The sequence below is a fragment of the Schistocerca gregaria genome, chromosome 1 (genome assembly GCF_023897955.1).
Source record: "Schistocerca gregaria isolate iqSchGreg1 chromosome 1, iqSchGreg1.2, whole genome shotgun sequence".
Lineage (NCBI taxonomy): Eukaryota > Metazoa > Arthropoda > Insecta > Orthoptera > Acrididae > Schistocerca > Schistocerca gregaria.
In genome coordinates, this window is record NC_064920.1 from 799524633 (window position 1) to 799546457 (window position 21825).

The following is a 21825-nucleotide window of genomic DNA, read 5'->3' on the forward strand; positions in this document are numbered from 1 at the left end:
CGATGAAGAGAAGGCACAGACCAGACGATGTAGACTTGCTTGCAAGTGCGAATTCAGACGTGAGCTATGTTGAAGAAATGCCACCTGAGGAAACACAGTCTCTATATTATTTCGTAGGCAGAACGATGAAGCAAGTGAAGCCAACGTATTTACTTTGTGAAGCATGCCGAGAATCACTTTCAGCAAAGGAGAAGTCTGAATGTGAAGCAGTAAGAGACTCACTGAACTAAAAAATTACACAGCTCAAGACAGCTTGGAATACATTTACCAACAAATATTTCGCATTATTGAGATGACAGAAGAAGTCTTTCGTGTGAATGAAAAGCTGTTCCTGGAATCTAAGTTGTCCTACCAAGCACTGGAGGCAGTTGCATACAAATCAGTGAAGGAACTCGTGCAGAATATTCCTTCTTGTCACAGTGCCGTGGACAGAGTTGTACATGAATTTTTGAAGACTCGAATTTATATTCTTCTGAGGAAATATAACTGCCAGGTACAGAAGGATGCTACATCAAAGTGCAGTAGTAGAAGTATTGGTATGAGAAATGCAGTAAAGGTGTTTTAAGAAGAAGAAATTTATTGTCTTTCTTAGGTTTTAGCTAAATTGATGTCATGGTAATTTGTAATTTTGTGTTTCTTTATTTTTAATTAGAAATAATTACCATTATTTGTAACAAACAAGCATTAAAAAGGAATTATCCAAATCGAAGTGTGCATTTGTATTATAATATGTGCTGTAAGTCATGTGTGTACCTTAGAAGACCCTGACTGGAGTCTTGTCATTAGGGCATATGATACTTTTCACAAAGGTCAGCATGAGAACAAAATTACTGCTAGTTATATTTATAAGCGTCTGGATCTCAGTGACAAAGTAACAAATGTTCATTAATTTTCACAGTAGACGTCGAGTTATCAAGGATGTAACGATTAATAACGATAATTATTTGTTCACTTAACGCACTGTCATATTCAGGCCGGTTTCCTTCTTCATAAAGGCGAATTCTACATTTGCCCCCCTAGGGCTGCCATTGCGCAGTAGGCCTAAAATGGCGGCGACCGGCGGGTTGGTGGTACTCTCCCATATACAGGACTTTATTGGCAGTTATTAAAATAACTGGTGGTATCAGATGAGCGATAATAACAGTAACCACTACTTCTCAGTAACTGGTTATTCCTATCAGTTAAGTTATTTTTTGCCCCCTCTATTAGACACTAGACAGTTGTTTAGAGTTTTGTTGGGGTATGGGTTATTGCCAAACAGGACATCAGGAGTTGCGTCGACTGCTATTGGAGGCGGCTGTGACATTCTGTAAGAAGGCCACCGATGTAATGAAATTAGTAGTTTCCTTTGAGAATAACTTTAACTTGCAAAACATTCATCATTTGTCGTCGCTCTTATAAAATCTGCAAATAGTATCCACACTTGCCGCCTTGATGGCAGCACGCTCGATATATATCGGTCGGAGGCCACTTCGTTACGCAAACTCGAAAATAGATTTACTAAATCCGGTTTTGAGAGCCCAATGTAAACTAGACGACACATTGGTTTGCGGACGTCCCCTTTTTGAAGTATTGCGAACAAAAACCAGACTGTCGCTTTTTTTTAATCCTCCCTGTCTATTTCCTAAGTGTTTTTAATCAGCACCACTGATCCCCTTGTTTTTTTTTTTTCTTCACAACTTTTTCGCCATGCACCAGTTTTAAACAGTACCCGTTTTATCAACTCTTTTTATTGTTATACCTCCTCATTATTTTTTAAAACTTTAACTGTAGGCTGCAGAGCGGTTTATTGCGCTGCTGCCAGCCCGCACCCCTCTGGGGGGAATCGAAATATAATAAAGGAAAAAAAAAACTTGGTTTGCGGAGCGTAAATTTTGATGTACAAGTTAGCAGACAACAGCACTCAAACCATGGAGGTAAGAATACCTCCATGACTCAAACATTATCATCCCCTCACCAATGTCAGTGTTGCAACTTCCTACCAGTGAATATATGACGCTTCGTTCCGTTCGATATGCGTGAAATTTTTGCACCTATTATCGTTTGTATGTTGGCTGCTCTGGGGTTTAAGCACTGTTGACTGTTTTGTTTTGAGCTATGTTGTTGTTGTAGCGGCTGAGAGAGTTGTGTGTTGGTTAATGTAACAGTTAATTAAAATAACATTTAATGTTCTGTGAACGATAGAAGAAGCAAAATGATGCGATCGAACTTGGTTAAAATTTTAAATAGTATGTGCATTTTTTTTACTGTAACATGCATTATTGGGTGTAACTTGTATTTATTACATGGGTAACGTAAATGAATATAACAGTTTTAATAATTTCCTTTGTTTAACAGGCTCATTTTCAAAGATGTGCGCCGAACAGACAGCAGGCATGAAACATTTTCCTCCACCTCCAAAATACGATGGTAAGCAGGATAGTGATTTTGTTTCTCTGTTGCTGTATGTGCCAGAGACATTTTAAAGTTGTTAAGAGAATGTTGTTCATAGTACACTCAACCCCTAATTAAGTTTTTCTTTCGTATGTGTCATCCTATTATTTTGCTCGAACTGTTAGTGTGTGTGAGATTTACAAAAAACGATATAAAGTGCAAAACAACTATGTAGTAAAAATTACTTTCTTGCGAGAAAGAACTTCTCTGTTGTTTTGTTAATAACGGATGTTCAACTGTAAGTCATTCCTTCCTCCTGTTCACAGATTTTAATTACGCTTTTATTCTTGTTATTGAGAGGACCCTTTAGCTTTTCATTTTTGTAAGGGACTGCTGTGAGTGAACTGGTAAATGTCATTTTATGCTTTCATGAGAAACGGAAAGCTGTTACATGTTCTGTTGCCGTATGAAGACCTTGAAAGCTCTTGCCACTGAATATGTACGGTGCCGCGATGTATTTTCCATGAGATTTGTTTGGGTCTAGGACAAATGAGAGAACAGTTGAGGGAGGCAAGAAATATGTTTATTGTATTACACTTTGAAGAAGGCAAGGAACGATGTAGGCCTACACTGCTCAGTAATTATTCAATCAATGCTTATTTGATGGCATATACACACTTTCATCTAATGTAATCTTAACTTAAGCTGTTACTTTGGAAACGCAATTAGGTATTAAAGGCTTGTTGATGACTAGTCATTATTGGATTAAAGAAGGATGAAATAGGAATTTTCCCTGCATTTCCTTTTCAAAGGTACCATAAGTTTGAGCTGCAAGGGATAATCCAAATCTGATGTCTTGCTCTAGTACATGCATTTAAATGGAACAAGATATTATGCTTTAATAAAGTCATTCATTTCTCTTTATTAATACCCAGACCAAAACTAACAGTGTGAAGGAAACTTCTTTCAGTTTGTAAATGAACATAATTTGAATGAATGCAGTAGAAGAAAAACATCTTAGTTTCTGTGGCAACATGTGGATCAAATGGACATTGAACACGATTACTAAATTTAACAGTGCCACCTTTCAGAGTGGTATTAACACACTTATTCTTCTGAAGTGTAAAGTTCAGAGTCAGACCTATCTATATCATGAGCTTGAGGATTTCTTTCTATGTATTTAGGGTTAAATCTCATGCTTGAGAGAAGAAACATGCTTTGAACTAACAGAGGACATCAGTGAAAAGCAGTGGACAGACATAACTATCACAATGTACTCAACATAATAGTGAGGGGTGGTATTTAAGTTATTTCCATTCAAATTAAATTGATTTAAAGCTGCATCCCTTTCTGAGTAGTTTCTGTAATTCACTTTTAATAAAGGGCTGCCCTCTTTTGTTTGTCATGATGAAAATATGCATTCTCTAAGCTTAAGGGGACCACACCCTGCCCATCTAACCCATGTTAATTTAGGCAAGTATTTAACCCATTTCTGAAACAACTATTTGATGCAGGACCTTAATATTTTTACTGTATGTTACATGATGCTAATAGAGTGAACTGTACTAAAATCTACTTTATCCATTGTATAATTTTTAAGAAATACTTTTTTAAATGTATTAAGAAAAACATATTAAGTTTTTTCTTCAGAAATTTTTTTTTGTGATCTTCCTAATGGGGAATATTATTGAATGTAGTACCAGAAATGGCTTTCGGTGTTATGCAGAAAATCTGAAAATTCCATTCATTTATCTATTATAGTTTCTGATATAATGAGGAATATGTATTGAAAATTTTAGTTTGTGGGAAATTGACTTTAAAGAAAAAACTTTTGAAATTTATTACTTACAGTTAATTAAAAATGCATATGATGGCCCTTCTTTGGCCTCTAGCAGGTCCTCCAGCTTCTTTTTCACCTTCCTGGATGTTTGTCTTGCTTTCTTGGCCATATTAGATGCATACCTGTCTGCATCGGCTATCCTCATTGTATCGCAATGTTGCAGCCCAGTGATCATATTTTCACCTGGATTTATTCTAGCTTTTTCAGTACCCAACATTTTCCAATATTACCACAACTGAATGTAATAACAGCATCATGAACTAGTTTCATTGTATGCATGCCTACAAATACAGTTTCAGGAAGGTGGTTCCAAATTATGCTGTTGAAACATTCAACACAACCAAACTCATATAAACAAGCACTGCAAACATAAGTATAACAACTACTCGCAATCACACTTGAACAAAACTAACCGCCTGTTTGAAAGCGTGTTGTTTACAAACAACAGAAACAAAAGAATACCGACCGTTGCATTCCAAGGATATCCAATAAACTCGAGAGTTAAAAGAAAGAAAAAAAAAAAAAAGAAACAACAACCAAACGTGCAATGTAGGGGATATAAAGATCTAAAATACATGCAGAAAAGTGGGCATGGCACATAAACACGTGTGGTAGGAAAATGCTCGGAAAAATTTTTTTCAGCAAAATCCTTTTCAGAGTACTTATAATAAAACCTTAATCTGTTGAAATTGATGAAAACCGAAAATCAACTTTTTTTTTCCCCAACCTGAAGCATGATGTGGTCCCCTTAAGTGCAGTGCACTGTCACAGTATCTGGTAGTACCACTGCATTGCTAAACACAATACCCAATACACAATACAAAAATTAACTGCATTCAAACCTTAAAAACAAAAAAGCTTAGCCATTAGGAAACAAAACTAAATAACTCCTCAACCTACTCCAACTGCCACCAAAACATGTCCCATCCCCCACAAACCATTGCTGCCCCGACGCAACCTACTCAGCTCACAACCCTCGGCCTATCCATTTTCCTCACTGCCCACAGGAAACAACGAATTGCAGAAGAATTCTAAAGGACAATCTTTCAACAGCAGTATTTGTTGAGGATGACTGCAGGGTGGAAGAGCACCTTTTCCCCTTCTATATAACTGATTTAATAAGGCCCCAAAACCCTTCTATTGCGTTGTAACACGCCCCAGTACTGTAATCTTTAAACACAGTACTGTGATTGACCACAAGATTGTCATGTCCCCGTTTGCCAAACCCTTATATGACGAAAAACCATCTGAAACTATAGTAGTTCTCTCCTCGATGTATTCCTCAATCAAAGCCACTAAAACCCTTTTATTTCTGTTCTGAAGCACCCTAAAAACATCATCTGAAATCCCCGCACCCAATATAACAGCTCTCCATACCTGCAAACCTGCATGAGGTCCATGCTTTCCTTTTCCCGAACTGTGACTTATTATTTCCATTTCCACCACTACCCCCCCGCCCCCCCCCCCCCCCCCTAAATTTTCTCGTGCATTTAGCAAATTCAGGTGACACTTCTTTACAATATGGATATCAATCTAAAACATATAAAGCACTCACCCCAGTCTCATGTGCACAGAAGGAAATGAAAGAACAATAATAATAGTAATAAGTAATTAAAACAATCTCTTGGGTGGCCAACCTAAATTTCTCAGTCTGATCTCTCTATGTATGGACCACGATATATATAAAGGTTCCTGGTCCATCAGCAGAATCTTTGGTCAACTCCATCTATACCACAGTCAAGCCAAAAGCCTACAGAAACTTGGCTGTGTACATCATATCGTCCTCCAAGGTAATCAGTGACAAATGACTAGTAAGCTTCTGCATCATTTTTGGACCATAAGAAACACACGGCACTAATACTATCTAACATGAAAGCATTACCCCTGCTATACAAAATCGATGTAACTCTTTAGCAAAGCAGCACACACTGAGGTTGTCAGCAATAATTATTTCCTTGATGAGAGCATTGTTGATTGAAATGAGTAGTTGAATTATATCAAGTAACTATTAAGGCAGTTGAATGCTAATAATTATTACTGATAGATTAAGGCAACTGCTACCTCACATCTGAAAAACTTGCTCTTTGTCTGTGTAAGGTCACACATGACTAGCATTGCTTAGCTCTAATTGCTAATTGACTCTAATATCTAAACATTTATTCTAATCATGAGGGCAGTATTATACCTAACTTGTGCACAATATTCCCTAAAGGTCTACCGTTGCCGATGTGTACATTACTGCCTCATAATGTATCTGCGACCTGAATCGGCACAGGTTTACAGAACTTTAATTTCAGCTTCATTTCTTTCACACGTGATCTACATAATAGAGCTTGGGTGGTACTACTCCATAAATGTTTGTCTACATGACTTGTGGATTGCCAGTCCATAGAACAGTTTCAGTTTCCTTCTCATTTCCCTGGACACTGGCTCACTATGTATGCTCTGTATAGAGATTTGTGGAGTACAAAGGGAGATAACGGGATACCAAACACCGTACCAACTGTTTTAATTATTAAGTTCCACATGCTGCTACTACGGTGGGTTAGAATAAGTATTCCATATTGCTTTACAGTCAGCATTAGACATGATAGAAAACAAAACTAATTTTGTTCTGTCAGCTGTAGCTGAAAGAAAACAAAAATAAAGAAGATAAACATAATTCCAGTTGATAAATGCAAACAAACAAACTGAAGCCGTACAAATGATTCTACTGAAAGTACTACAGTTTTCTCACTGTCATGTTGTATATCACACTGTTTATGAACCAATTGACCTTCCTTATAATTGTAGACTCTTTTTGAATGTTGTTGGGCATACTCATTACCAGGTTGCCCAGGTAAGTATAAACCTGTTGGATATTGTCCCATTCACTCACAGCAGCCCCTTTTATGCCCTGTAAGGTCTCTGGTGGAACAGGACAAATGACAGTTGCTTGTCTTAGTATGGGCCATGCATTCTCAGTGCAATTGATATCTGAAGCAATTCCATTTGACTGGTTGATATGTAAGCCACTCCATTTACTGATTCTTTGCTCCACTATGAAGGTGCTCACAATATTGTGACGATGGGGGTGTGCATTGTAGTCTATCAGTGTGATTTCTACTCGAGTATGTTCAGCAAATGGAGCCTCATTGCATACAAGGATGTCATCTTGATGTTTCACAGCAGTCATCCTCCTATGTATTGGCACAAGAGGTGTCCTGCAGCCATACATGATTCCACCCTAAAACATGCACCTTGATAAGGGTGACACGGTCTGTGATACATTTCGGGTGTAATCATTGTCCTCATTGCCTCCACACACAAATACCAGTATTAATGTGGGGTCTCATCAGGAAGAGTGTTGTCCCATTGTTGCCTGGTCCAAAAAAAGTGGTTTCTTGCTCATGTGAGCCAAGTTAGAGCAGGAGCCTTGAGAGGTCTCTTGGCATGTAATCCCTGCTGATGAAGCCTACTTTGTATACTTTCTGTTGACACCTGCACTCCTGTGGCTACTTGGAACTGTTGCCATGGATGTGTAGTATTGTTTGCTGCTATTATACACAGGTATTGGTCCTGCAAACCTGTTTTATTTCTCCTTGGCTATTTATTTGATGATCCTCAACGAATCCTGTTGCTAGAAACTTGTTCCAAATTCAAGAAACATCACTTTGACTCCCTGCCGCCGTTGGATAAGCAGCTGCTGCAGCAAGTCGTATAACCCTAGCTTACTTATTTGTTAGATAGTTTAATTAATTTCTTTGCGTGTTTTTGGGTACTTGCATTTGACAGTTGTAGCATCGCGCTTTAGTGTTTACTTCGTAGATTCTTATTTAAATTGCGTGTGAGTTTCGTATAGGAGGTGCAATTTAGTTTTAGTTACTGTAATCGTAAATTCAGCAGATTGTAGCGCAGTCGTTAGGCATTTGTACAGGTTAGTTGATACATTCTTTGTGTGTTCCGCTTGCGTTATCTAGGCACGGACTCGTGTTTCAGTAACTGTTGTTAAACATCAATTAGAATGGACAGGGACTGCGATTGCTGTGTTCGGATGAGGGCTGACTTGGCATCCCTTCGCTCACAGCTGCAATCGGCGCTGACTTCGGTCGCTCAGCTTGAGGCTGTTGCCAATGGGCACCACTGTGGGGAGCCGGACTCGGGTATCACGGGGATGTCAACCTCATCCCGTCTGTCCCCAGATCGGTCTGCCGCTGTGGTTGCCCCGGTTGCTGCCCGCAGTGGGGCTGAGCCCTCGCCTGTGGTTGATTGGGAGGTCGTTCCAAGGCGTGGCAGGCAGCGAAAGGCGTCCCCGGAGGCTGATCAGAAAGCCTCCCCGGTGCGTCTGACAAACCGGTTTCAGGCACTGTCTCTGGCTGAGCCAGATGCAGCCGCCTGCCCTGTTTCAGAGGATCATTCTCAGCCTTCAAGGTCCGGGCAATCGCAGAGGGTGGGCTTATTGGTAGTTGGGAGCTCCAATGTTAGGCGCGTAATGGGGCCCCTTAGGGATATGGCGGCTAAGGAGGGGAAGAAATCCAGTGTGCACTCCGTGTGCATTCCGGGAGGAGTCATTCCTGATGTGGAAAGGGTCCTTCCGGATGCCATGAAGAGCACAGGGTGCAGCCAGCTGCAGGTGGTGGCACATGTCGGCACTAATGACGTGTGTCGCTTTGGATCTGAGGAAATTCTCTCTGGATTCCAGCGGCTATCTGATTTGGTGAAGGCTGCCGGTCTTGCTTACGAGATGAAGGCAGAGCTCACCATCTGCAGCATCGTTGACAGAACCGACTGCGGACCTTTGGTGCAGAGCCGGGTGGAGGGTCTGAATCAGAGGCTCAGACGGTTTTGCGACCGTATTGGCTGCAGATTCCTTGACTTGCGCCATAGGGTGGTGGGGTTTCGGGTTCCGCTGAATAGGTCAGGAGTTCACTACACTCAGCTGGCGGCTACACGGGTAGCGGAGGCTGTGTGGCGTGGACTGGGCGGTTTTTTAGGTTAGAAGGCCTCGGGAAAGTGCGGGATGGGCTGCAATGTCGAAGGGTGCTTGGCAATTACAGGACGTGCTTGGATCAAGGAACAGTCGGAATTATAGTTCTAAACTGTTGTAGTTGCGCTGGAAAAGTCCCTGAGCTTCAAGCGCTAATAGAAAGCACAGAAGCTGATATCGTTATAGGTACAGAAAGCTGGCTAAAGCCTGAAATAAGTTCTGCAGAAATTTTTACGAAGTCTCAGACGGTGTTCAGGAAAGATAAATTAGGCAGAATTGGTGGTGGAGTGTTTGTGTCTGTCAGTAGTGGTTTATCTTGTAGTGAAGTCGAAGTAGATACTCCGTGCGAATTGGTGTGGGTGTAGGTTATACTTAACAGCCGAATTAAGTTAATAATTGGCTCCTTCTACCGACCCCCAGACTCCGATGATACAGTTGCGGAACAGTTGAAAGTTTGAGTCTCGTAACAAATAAATACCTCACTCATACGGTTATAGTTGGTGGGGACTTCAACCTACCCTCGGTATGTTGGCAAAAATACTTGTTCAAAACCGGTGGTAGGCAGAAAACGTCTTCCGAGATTGTCCTAAATGCATTCTCCGAAAATTATTTAGAGCAGTTAGTCCACGAACCCACGCGAATTGTAAATGGTTGCAAAAACACACTTGACCTCTTGGCCACAAACAATCCAGAGCTGATAGAGAGCATCATGACTGATACAGGGATTAGTGATCACAAGGTCATTGTAGCTAGGCTCAATACCATTTCTTCCAAATCCATCAGAAACAAACGCAAAATAATTTTATTTAAAAAAGCGGATAAAGTGCCACTAGAAGCCTTCCTAAAAGACAATTTCCATTCCTTCCGAACTGACTATGCGAATGTAGACGAGATGTGGCTCAAATTCAAAGATATAGTAGCAACAGCAATGGAGATATTCATACCTCATAAATTGGTAAGAGATGGAACGGATCCCCCGTGGTACACAAAAAAGGTCCGAACGCTGTTGCAGAGGCAACGGAAAAAGCATGCGAAGTTCAGAAGAACGCGAAATCCTGAAGATGGGCTAAAATTTACAGACGCGCAAAATTTGGCACGTACTTCGATGCGAGATGCCTTTAATAGGTTCCACAACGAAACATTGTCTCGAAATTTGGTAGAAAATCCGAAGAAATTCTGGTCGTATGTAAAGTACACAAGCGGCAAGACGCAGTCAATACCTTCGCTGCGCAGTGCCGATGGTACTGTTATCGACGACTGTGCCGCTAAAGCGGAGTTATTGAACGCAGTTTTCCGAAATTCCTTCACCAGGGAAGACGAATGGAATATTCCAGAATTTGAAACACGAACATCTGCTAGCATGAGTTTCTTAGAAGTAGATACCTTAGGGGTTGCGAAGCAACTCAAATCGCTTGATACGGGCAAGTCTTCATGTCCAGATTGTATACCGATTAGGTTCCTTTCAGATTACGCTGATACTATAGCTCCCTACTTACCACTCATATACAACCGCTCGCTCACCGATAGATCTGTACCTACAGATTGGAAAATTGCGCAGGTCGCACCAGTGTTCAAGAAGGGTAGTAGGAGTAATCCATTTAACTACAGACCTATATCATTGACGTCGGTTTGCAGTAGGGTTTTGGAGCATATACTGTATTCAAACATTATGAATCACCTCGAAGGGAACGATTTATTGACACGTAATCAGCATGGCTTCAGAAAACATCGCTCTTGTGCAATGCAGCTAGCTCTTTATTCGCACGAAGTAATGGCCGCTATCGACAGGGGATCTCAAGTTGATTCCGTATTTCTAGATTTCCGGAAAGCTTTTGACACCGTTCCTCACAAGCGACTTCTAATCAAGCTGCGGAGCTATGGGGTATCGTCTCAGTTGTGCGACTGGATTCGTGATTTCCTGTCAGGAAGGTCGCAGTTCGTAGTAATAGACGGCAAATCATCGAGTAAAACTGAAGTGATATCAGGTGTTCCCCAGGGAAGCGTCCTGGGACCTCTACTGTTCCTGATCTATATAAATGACCTGGGTGACAATCTGAGCAGTTCTCTTAGGTTGTTCGCAGATGATGCTGTAATTTACCGTCTAGTAAGGTCATCCGAAGACCAGTATCAGCTGCAAAGCGATTTAGAAAAGATTGCTGTATGGTGTGTCAGGTGGCAGTTGACGCTAAATAACGAAAAGTGTGAGATGATCCACATGAGTTCCAAAAGAAATCCGTTGGAATTCGATTACTCGATAAATAGTACAATTCTCAAGGCTGTCAATTCAACTAAGTACCTGGGTGTTAAAATTACGAACAACTTCAGTTGGAAGGACCACATAGATAATATTGTCGGGAAGGCGAGCCAAAGGTTGCGTTTCATTGGCAGGACACTTAGAAGATGCAACAAGTCCACTAAAGAGACAGCTTACACTACACTCGTTCGTCCTCTGTTAGAATATTGCTGCGCGGTGTGGGATCCTTACCAGGTGGGATTGACGGAGGACATCGAGAGGGTGCAAAGAAGGGCAGCTCGTTTTGTATTATCGCGTTATAGGGGAGAGAGTGTGGCAGATATGATACACGAGTTGGGATGGAAGTCATTACAGCATAGACGTTTTTCGTCGCGGCGAGAGCTTTTTACGAAATTTCAGTCACCAACTTTCTCTTCCGAATGCGAAACTATTTTGTTGAGCCCAACCTACATAGGAAGGAATGATCATCAAAATAAAATAAGAGAAATCAGAGCTCGAACAGAAAGGTTTAGGTGTTCGTTTTTCCCGCTCGCTGTTCGGGAGTGGAATAGTAGAGAGATAGTATGATTGTGGTTCGATGAACCCTCTGCCAAGCACTTAAATGTGAATTGCAGAGTAGTCATGTAGATGTAGATGTTTGACTCACAGTGACATTCGCTGCAATGTCCAGATGTCTCATTCCATGCTTTATCAGAGTGACTTATACGGAGTTCTGATTGCACGTTATTGTTGTCCAGACTATCCTGAAGCAACACAGTGCCAATACTCTAATATTTACATGTGGCATGGTGGCCATAGACTGCACATCCTGCCCCCTCATTTGCTGTTCTCACTAGAATTACATTATAAACAAATAATTGTATTGATATCGTAATGAACTTCTAGGTCACCACATTCAGTATTAAAGTTTCATCAATATGCAACCTTTATTTTGATTGCTGTACAATAATGCATGTCTGAGAGCTGAAGTTTGAGGTGCCAATCCTGTTACATATGTCAATCACATTACAGCACAGTAAAAATAAATAATGCTTATGATTGTGCATGTGACTGAACAATTTCCACTATCTGGACGTTCAGCTTGAAGGATACTCCCTGGGGTGAGGGAGGGGGTCTGCAGTGTTTGAATGTATTTTATACATAATGGATGCAGTTGAACTCAGTGACTGTTCCATTATAGAGCGTAGAGTAATAACCGCTACCAGTCACAATGTGTGACTGGCAGTAGTTATTAATCTACACACTGCAGTGTTCGATCTCTGAGATACAGACCTGGAAAAGGCAATTAAAGTTACAGTATAATGTGGAGTAAGGTACATAATATTAGCAAGTTAAGTTCGAGATGCCAGTGCAGTGTCTTGGTTTCACAGCGGTATGGGGAACAGAGCTGCCCAAAGGAACTGCTTGATAAAATCACATTTTATGTGCTTTCGGGTATTTTATGTTTGGTCTATAGAAAGTAAAAGATAAACAAAATGGAAAAGATACAGTATTTAGATTCTTCATGCTTCAGATTTTCTTCAGAAGCCTTAGGTATCAAGGGCCATTTGCATACTGTGAAAATGGGAATCTGTAAAGTGTCCAGTAAATTGCTTATTTTGTGCCAGTTCTCTGAAGAAGCTTTATCAATGTTCTGATGGTTACCTCTGCTTCTTGTTCCAGGCTCAGACTGGTTTTCTCACACACTTCTTTTTGTGAGCGCCTGTTTTTTAATGAAAGAGGCGGCCAGCTGAAAAGAACAATTTTGTTCTCTTTTGCACGCTATTGCTGAAGTGTTTATTGGAGCCTGATGTTACTGATTATTGCCACAGGATATAGTTGTCTTGCTGAGGTGATTATATATTCCATATAGTTTATGTATATTGGGCAGTACAAAGTCAACAAACCATTCTGTGAAGAATTCGTAGCCTACAAAAAGATATCCAACTCCACACTGTCCAGAAGCACTGCTACTGTGATGATTTGAGGATATATTTGGAGTCAGAATAGATTTCTTGCACACTGTGTGCATGCATGGAACAAATAGCTATGGAAATGTTACTGACGATGGTGCCACTAAAGCGGAGTTACTAAATACAGTTTTTCGCAATTCCTTCACTAAAGAAGACGAAGTAAATATTCCAGAATTCGAAACTAGAATAACTGTTACCATGAGTGACATAAAAGTAGGTATCTTAGATAATGCAAAACAACTCAAATCACTTAAGAAAGGCAAGTCTTCGGGTCCAGATGGTATACCAATCAGGTTCCTCTCAGGGTATGCAGACACAGTAGTGCTTTTCTTAGCAGTCATATACAACCACTCACTTGACGAAAGGTCTGTTCCTAAAGACTGGAAAGTAGCACAGGTGACACCAATATTCAAGAAAGGAAATAGGACTAACACATTGAATTACAGGCCCATATCACTGACCTCAATTTGCAGTAGGATTTTGGAGCATATACTGTACTCGAACATTGGGAATCACCTTGAAGAAAATGACTTATTGATACATAACCAACACTGATTCAAAAAATATTGTTCCTGTGCAACACAGCTAACTCTTGATTCCCATGAAGTAATGAGTGCTGTTGACAAAGGATCTCAGATCGATTCCATATTCCTAGATTTCCAGAAGGCTTTTGATACTGTTCCTCAAATGCGACTGTTAATCAAATTGCGTGCATATGGAGTATTGTCTCAGTTGCGTGACTGGGTTCGTGATTTTCTCTCAGAGAGGTCACAGTTCGTAGTGATAGATAGTAAATCATCGAGTAGAACAGAAGTCATATCTGGTGGTCCATAAGGTTTCATAGGCCCTCTGCTGTTCCTGATTTATATAAATGATCTAGGTGATAATCTGAGCAGATGACCCTGTAATTTACCGTCTAGTAAAATCATCAGACGATCAATTCCAGTTACAAGATGATCTAGAGAGAATTTCTGTATAGTGCGAAAAGTGGCAATTAACACTAAACAAAGAAAAGTATGAGGTCATCCATGTGGGTAGTAAAGAAATCCAATAAATTTTGGATATATGATAAAATGCACAAATATAATGGCTGTTAATTTGACTAAATACTTAGGAATTACAATTATGAGCAACTTAAATTGGAAAGACCACATAGATAATATTGTGGGGAAAGCGAAACAAAGACTGCGCTTTGTTGGCAGAACACTTAGAAGATGCGACAAACCCACTAAAAAGACAGCCTACATTACACTTGTCCGTCCTCTGCTGGAATATTGCTGTGCGGCATGGGGTCCTTACCAGGTAGGATTTACGGAGGACATGGAGAAAGTGCAAAGAAGGGCAGCTCGTTTCATGTTATCACGCAATAGGGGTGAGAGTGTCACTGATATGTTATGCCAGTTGGGGTGACAAGTCACTGAAACAAAGGCGGTTTTCTTTGCGGCGAGATCTATTTCCAAAATTTCAATCACCAACTTTCTCTTCTGAATGCGCAAATATTTTGTTGACACCCACCTACGTAGGGAGAAATGATAATCATAATAAAATAAGAGAAATCAGAGCTTGAATGGAAAGATTTAGGTGTTCCTTTTTCCCTTGCGCTATCCAAGAGTGGAATGGTAGAGAAGTATGAAAATGGTTCGATGAACCCTCTGCCAGGCACTTAAGTGGGAATTGCAGAGTAACCATGTAGATGTAGAATAGTTCACTGAGGAAAATAATAGTTCAATGGAAAATATTATGTTTTTCAAGTTGAGATTGACATGCTGTTCAGTAGAGACATTGTTCATCACAGAGCATCTTCTTCACAGTGACATATTTGACTTATAGCTCAGCCTCCTGAAATTAGCAGTGAATCTTTGCTATTGACCTGGGAAATGCAGTTTCCTTTGCTCGGGAGTGTGAAAACAGATTTCTTTTTATGATGTGGGCACTACATCATCATCCTTGGCAGGTATTGTAACTTGCCGGCCTCTGTGGCCGAGTGTTGTAGGCGCTTCAGTCTTGAACCATGCTGCTGTTGCAGTCACAGTTTCAAATCCTGCCTCAGGCATGGATGTGTGTGATGTCCTTAGGTTAGTTAGGTTTAAGAAGCTAAGTCTAGGGGACTGATGACCTCCGATATAAAGTCCCATAGTGCTTAGAGCCATTTGAACCATTTATTATAAAATGCCAAAGGCTTGTTTCGCAAACCTACTGAAGACTTCAGTTTCTTGATATCAGTCTGTTTACCGTGAGGGTTCACAGTCAGTAGCAACAAATCATGTTGTCATCTACAGTGCAGTCATATTACCTTCCACTGCAATAAGAATGATGCAGTTATGGATTGCCTGTTGGCTGTAAGGTACAGTTCATTGATAAAATGGCTGGGCATGCTGCAGATCTCTCACAGTGAGTTGTGTACTGTCATTGGCTATCGGGGAACAACAACTGAGGGTTAAGGGTAGCAGTACCAGGTTTTTTGGTTAATGTAGGCTTCCATGTAATGCAGTGATGGCTCATGGCTGAGAAGTTAGGTGAAGAGACAGCAGGAAAGGAAAATATATCTATATTTACACAAGCTTGTCTTAATAATTGAACTTATGCACCAAATCAATTCTTTGCTCCTTTAAGGCTGCAAAATTGTTGATGATGTTTTCCCAGAATGGCTGTGTTTTTATTAACTGCACTAGAAGTTTTTTCTGATATGAAATATTCTCTAAGAAGAAAGTCTCTTTTCAGAAATTGTGTTACTCAGGTATGTTTTCGTGCTTCAGGCAAGAGAAGCTTTATTCCACAGATGCTGTAGAGAAGAGATGGACAGAACAAGGGAGAACAATATAAGTATCTGAAAAATGTCCTATCCTCATTAAGCAATTCTAACGTCTTTCTTAAGTGTTGTATCTTGGAGAATACAACCCCAAAGAAAGTTTGGAAGTTCTCAAGTGCACAAGAAGGAAAACGTGCACTATTCTTCAGACATTGTGTGGTATCAGTAAAGCAAACAAAACCTCTCATTCATTTCCATCAAAATGTGGTCCAAAGTTTTGTAATACAAGGCTTGATCGAATGTGAAAAAGGTGTTTGTAATAAGATACACCCTGTATTATACGCAGGATTCATAGTTGAAACATACAATGCTAAATGCACTTCAGATGGAAGCATGTTCCAAGCACGCAACCATCACTGCTTTATAGCCTGCTGTCTTGAACTGAGTAGCCAGCAGTGAAAGCTCCATATCTTCTTCACTGTATGTCCCTTTCACAGGCAAACTGAAGCATTGTGGCTGCACACATGAGGTTGAGTTATGGGAAAGGGGAAAGCCACTTTGCCTGGGTAAAATCATGCACTTGCTGCTACAAGAGAGTTACGTGCAGTACCAAACAAAACGGGAAATACATTTGGAGGAAAAACCAGCATATGTGATAAGATAAATAAACTTTTATAAAAATATTGGTGAAGTGCCACTTCACCTACTACTCCTAAAAGCTCTGATGTAATGCATTGAGCTTTATGTTCTGTTATGAAGGTGTTTGTCAGTTTCTGAACTAGTGACAATAGTAGGGGCCCATGTTATAAAATGTTATTAATGTGACTTCTTCCTAAAAGATCATAAGGTGGGTGCAGAATACAAGGTAACACACAAATTGTATCTCTTACTGGTAAAGGACAGTGATGGCAAGTATATCTATTTTCTATGAGTTTTCTTTTGGTATGTGTTATTATTGTTGTTGTTGTGTAAGAGTTCCCTTGTTAACAATAACTTTTCTTCCTGTAGCTTATAGAAATAGAGCTCATACAAGAGCCACGCCACCTGGTAAGACAGTAAATTGTTACCCTTAGTTGCAAGGTTGTCAGTTATATTGTTTTTTGTAACAGAAGTAGCTTCTCCTTGATCTCATACCAAAACATCATCACTTAAACTGTGGGAAGTTGACTGCGTATTGCGTAATCAGTAAAAGTTTCGTGTGTCGGTGTTAATATGATTAGCTAGTTGAAAGCTATTGTTAAGCCCAGTGGCCCTCGTCATCATTTGCCTGGTTTTTTTTTTTTAATATTATTATTTTATTTATCCTACTCTCATTTCCATACAACAGTAAGGATATTGCCACAGTTTTGTGAAATTTTAATTTTTGTATCTTTTCAGGTTTTGTAGTTAGATGTTGTTATTTTTCATGTATTGCTTTAAATTTGTGCAGCTTTTCAACAACATGTCCATTATAATCATAACTCATCTCACAGCCCAGATATTTAAAACAGTCAGTGGCCCTGTTAGTGCTATTTTTATAGTAGTAGACTCTGTGCCCCTACATCCCCCACTCGCCCCCCCCCCCCCCTCTCTTTTTCTCTCTTTCTCCCCTAATGGCTATAAGCACTCATCACAGTCACCTACATTCAACAGATGCACATAAGAGAGAATACTTACAGTATAATTATATAGGTAAAGTGCTAGTGTACACAAAGAAAGAAAACATTTCAACTTAGGAAACTGAACCTCGTACTCAGGATCTCCCAGCTTACGCTGCCAAAATACTTGACACCTGTATTACCTTTTATTTTTGTATAAGGAAAAAATCTTAATTTTCTGTGTTTTACTTTTTCAACAACATTGAGCAGTATCAGGTTTTATTTTTTTCCAGACATTGAATTTCCTGAAAGAGCAAGGTTGCGGTTCATGGATAAAGTTCCTCAGTATCCACCAAGTGTTCGACCACCTAAAATGATGAAACGGCTACTTCTTATGCGGGGTCCAGAACTTGTGCATAATGAACTTCTTCATAGACAGTATGGGATAATAGTAAGTGTGTAAAGTTCATAAGTTGAAATTTGAAACTACTTTCTGATTTTTATTACTTGTGGAAGCCTGTTTCAGTGCTTCATTTTGTGGCTAGGCTACAGGAGGTGGCCGTCTGAAATGGGGTCACTTTGAAATGATACGTCTAGGAATTCTGAGGAAGATGGATGATTCGAGAATGTTTGCCATATGGAGGATTGATGCACCATGGCAGTCTGTTACAAAAAAGGTACATTTCCCATTTTTTTGCACATTTTTAGGCTTACCATTTGGATGATGCCTAACCATTTTAATCCATTACAGGGTCAAGGACAACGAATGGGAGGTGGGAAAGGTCCAATAGATCATTATGTGACACCAGTAAAAGCAGGGCGTGTAATTGTTGAAGTTGGAGGAAAGTGTGAATTTGCAGAAGTAAGTTAGCCATTTTTATATACATAAATATCAGCAGAATAGTTACTATACTGTGTTTAATGTAATAAGGTATATACTTGATAGCTTCTACTAAAGTATTAGCAGTTGTAATGGTGTCAAACTGTGAAGAAGCAGAGGCTGAGTCAGAAGCTTTGAGAATAGCTCTTGTGTCACCTCATATGTTACACAGAGAATAGTTGTGTGTGTCTCACAGTTATCTGTGGGGGAAAAGAAACTAAAAACGGGTGCATTCACAAAATGTATTTGGATGAAAGAAAAGTGTTTGTTTCAGCCCATGTACATATGAAATGGCAGTATGAAGAAATTTCAAAAATTATGTTACACGTTATATGGGAAGCCAGGTAATTTTATTGAATGCTGTACTACACTTCCAAATGATGTAGATGCAGCACTATCAATGAAGACATTAAGTTTCTGTAAGTTGGTAAAACGCTCCACCAATTGCTCCATTCCCTGGTGACAGAAATTCTCTCCTTGATCACAGAGCCATTTGAGAATGTCATCATCATTGAAAAATCTGATTGCTCTGAACCAGTCTCGGTTGATCTCAACTTAATTTTTATTTTATTTATTTATTTTCTTTCAGTTCGAAATACAGTAATTTCTTCTAAAAGAAATGGATTCAACTACATTTCGCTCTCCAAAACCCAATAAAAAGATATGAGGAAACAGCAATATTTAGAACCTGGTATTTCTTTTCTGTCTTGTGCGAAAGTTAGAAACTTTGTGCACAAATAAGAAAATACATCATTTTGGATGAATCTTCGATTTTAATTATATATCACATGCATGTGATAATATTTTGGAGTGACTGTTTTAGCTCATGCTATTAATATACCGGAGACTGAGTGGATTTCCCATAGTATGTTTACATTTGCCCTGCTGATGGCATAGAGCACCAGTGAGAACACTAAATTTGACTACTGAGTTTAGCAGTAAGTGTTCACACATATTGTTTATTGATTTACAGTTATTTCATTCTCAATAGCCCACATAACTTGTTAACTGATAGCTGTGCTAGACCTTCAGTCCGAAACCAGAGGAGATGCACGATCCAACTACATATTGACATAGCCATAGTGTAGGAAGTTCTTTGGGCTACTTGGAACGATGTAATTGTTAAGAGCTTCTTAGCCAATAAAAATATACGTGAACAAGAAATGTTAACATCAGTTTTTGTCAATGAAATTCACCAAACAGCCATGCAGTCGAGAGGTTATTTTATTTTCACTACCAGTTTTGGCAATTCATTATGCCGTCTTCAGCTCACAAGTGCAACTCTCAAAAATAATCAATATTGGCATAAGGGGTCATACGTTTCTGTATGCCGTGAATTCTGAAATGCTTCCTTTGAAGACTTAACTGCAACTCCAATAATAGTTGCTTTCAAGTCTTCAAAGAAAGCACTGTGTGGCTGTTTGATGAATTTCATTGTTAAATATTTGACCAGCCACTGTCCTATGTCCACAGTGGATCAACATAATTAACATCAGTAGTCCCATATAATAGTTCCCTTATACACTCAGTGTATTTGCTACTGGCTACCCTTAAAGTGTCCTCAAATGGGACAGCTAGAAATTATGAAATGTGTTTTACAATACATTAGTTCCAAATCACTTTGGAGACAGATTCTTTAAACTTTAAATATATGCCGCAGCTTTTACCTGTTGAGAAAGGATAGGATTGTGGCTTGAAAACTGAAGCACACATGTGCCAATACAGGAATTTTGCTCATTATTTCACTCTGCCTTAATTCTGTTAATTTATTAGAACAGGAAATAGTTGTAAATTATTAAAGGAATTGCCACTCAGTTACTGTCTACTGGAACAGGCAAGTTTGCTTCAAATACATAATTAAGAATGATTCGATCACAGGTATGTGGCACTTGTTAATAAATTTTAGAGAATGTTGCTCGAGTCTACATTCAGTGTATTTATTTTTTTCCTCTCCAGGGATTCTCATAGCATCTGTGCTGCGTACGATGTGGACTACTACTATTCTATCATACACTGTCTTCTGTTCTTGTTTTTCATTCCTCCAGATTAGCATCACTATAACTAATTACTTACGATACAGCTCCCAGAATTTTACATTTGTGCATTATCATTTAAGTTTTCCAGGGATATATCACATACCCTTTACATCAGCCTCATGGAAAATTTAAAACAACAGGTAGAGTGGGGGTGGGGGGAATAAAAAAAAAAAAACGCTGTCTGTGTTAACATATGTCACAAAGTGGTTTTCCCAATCTCAACTATTGAAAAAGATCAACGTATATATAACTGCATCTATAAATGCTAACACAGTAAGTTGTCCCTTACTTGAAATTGCATATGGAGGACTATGTTGTATGAACTGTTGAAGTAAATCCTGCAGTTTTCGCTTGCTATTTCATTGCTTGTTAGAGAAGAGGCCTCTTTATCTCATCTCTTCTGAAGCTGTCGTGTTGTCTCCATTGGAATTCTTCTCCGTTAGATCGTGCTTTCTACGTTGCTATTTGTAACAGTGAAATTTAGTGTGGTGGTTGGCGTTACTACTATAGTTTCTGCAATAATGTCCAAAGGGTTATAATCATACAGAATTATTTCTAGCACTGCAAGTAATAAACATTATTTCATTATCTTTTTGCTCTAGTTTTTGTAAATATCAAATTAACATTTCATGATGTGAAATAATCTTTAATATTACTCATACGGAAATAATCGTCCATTATGTCAAAAGTGAGTCGTTCACTTCACCAAGGATGACTGATGACTGACTTTGATGTTCATGTCACAGTGGCCAACCGATGACTGATCCAAGACTAAGAGTAATCTAGTCCATTTGTTATTTTTTGCAGGTAAATTTTTAATAAATGAAACTGTAATTATAAAGCATTAACATAGGTGAAGACTTCAGGATAGTTAAATTGCTTTATAATAAGTCAAACTTTAAAGCAGCTCACTGTCAGAGCTATCCCACACTGTGGGTCCATGTGTCATGGCCATCTGTCAGTAAGCATGCAATGACCACAATTTGTCCGAAATACAGTACAGAATTGAATCACATCCACATCACAATAGCTGTTCAGTGTGACCTCCATGGGATTGCAGGTAATAGGGGTAATAACAGTTGTCATACAGGATACACGTAATTGTACTTTGGGTCGCACTGTGTACACCATGTTGAGGAGCCACTTGCCTGGAGCTTGTGCTAGGGTTTGTCTCAGTATGCTGTAGAACCTGATCCTC

General features: G+C 39.5%; 1 protein-coding gene across 1 annotated transcript in view; it reads left to right on the plus strand.

The window, feature by feature from the left end:
- Window positions 1-2024: 2024 nt before the first annotated feature.
- Window positions 2025-21825, plus strand: part of LOC126270146 (39S ribosomal protein L16, mitochondrial) — a 32152-nt gene continuing 12351 nt past the window's right edge. Inside the window, exons 1-5 of the mRNA XM_049974048.1 lie at window positions 2025-2228; window positions 2338-2409; window positions 18005-18162; window positions 18257-18388; window positions 18463-18573. Coding sequence (XP_049830005.1) covers window positions 2195-2228; window positions 2338-2409; window positions 18005-18162; window positions 18257-18388; window positions 18463-18573 — 507 coding nt within the window. The 5' untranslated portion in view covers window positions 2025-2194. The remainder of the gene's footprint in view (window positions 2229-2337; window positions 2410-18004; window positions 18163-18256; window positions 18389-18462; window positions 18574-21825) is intronic.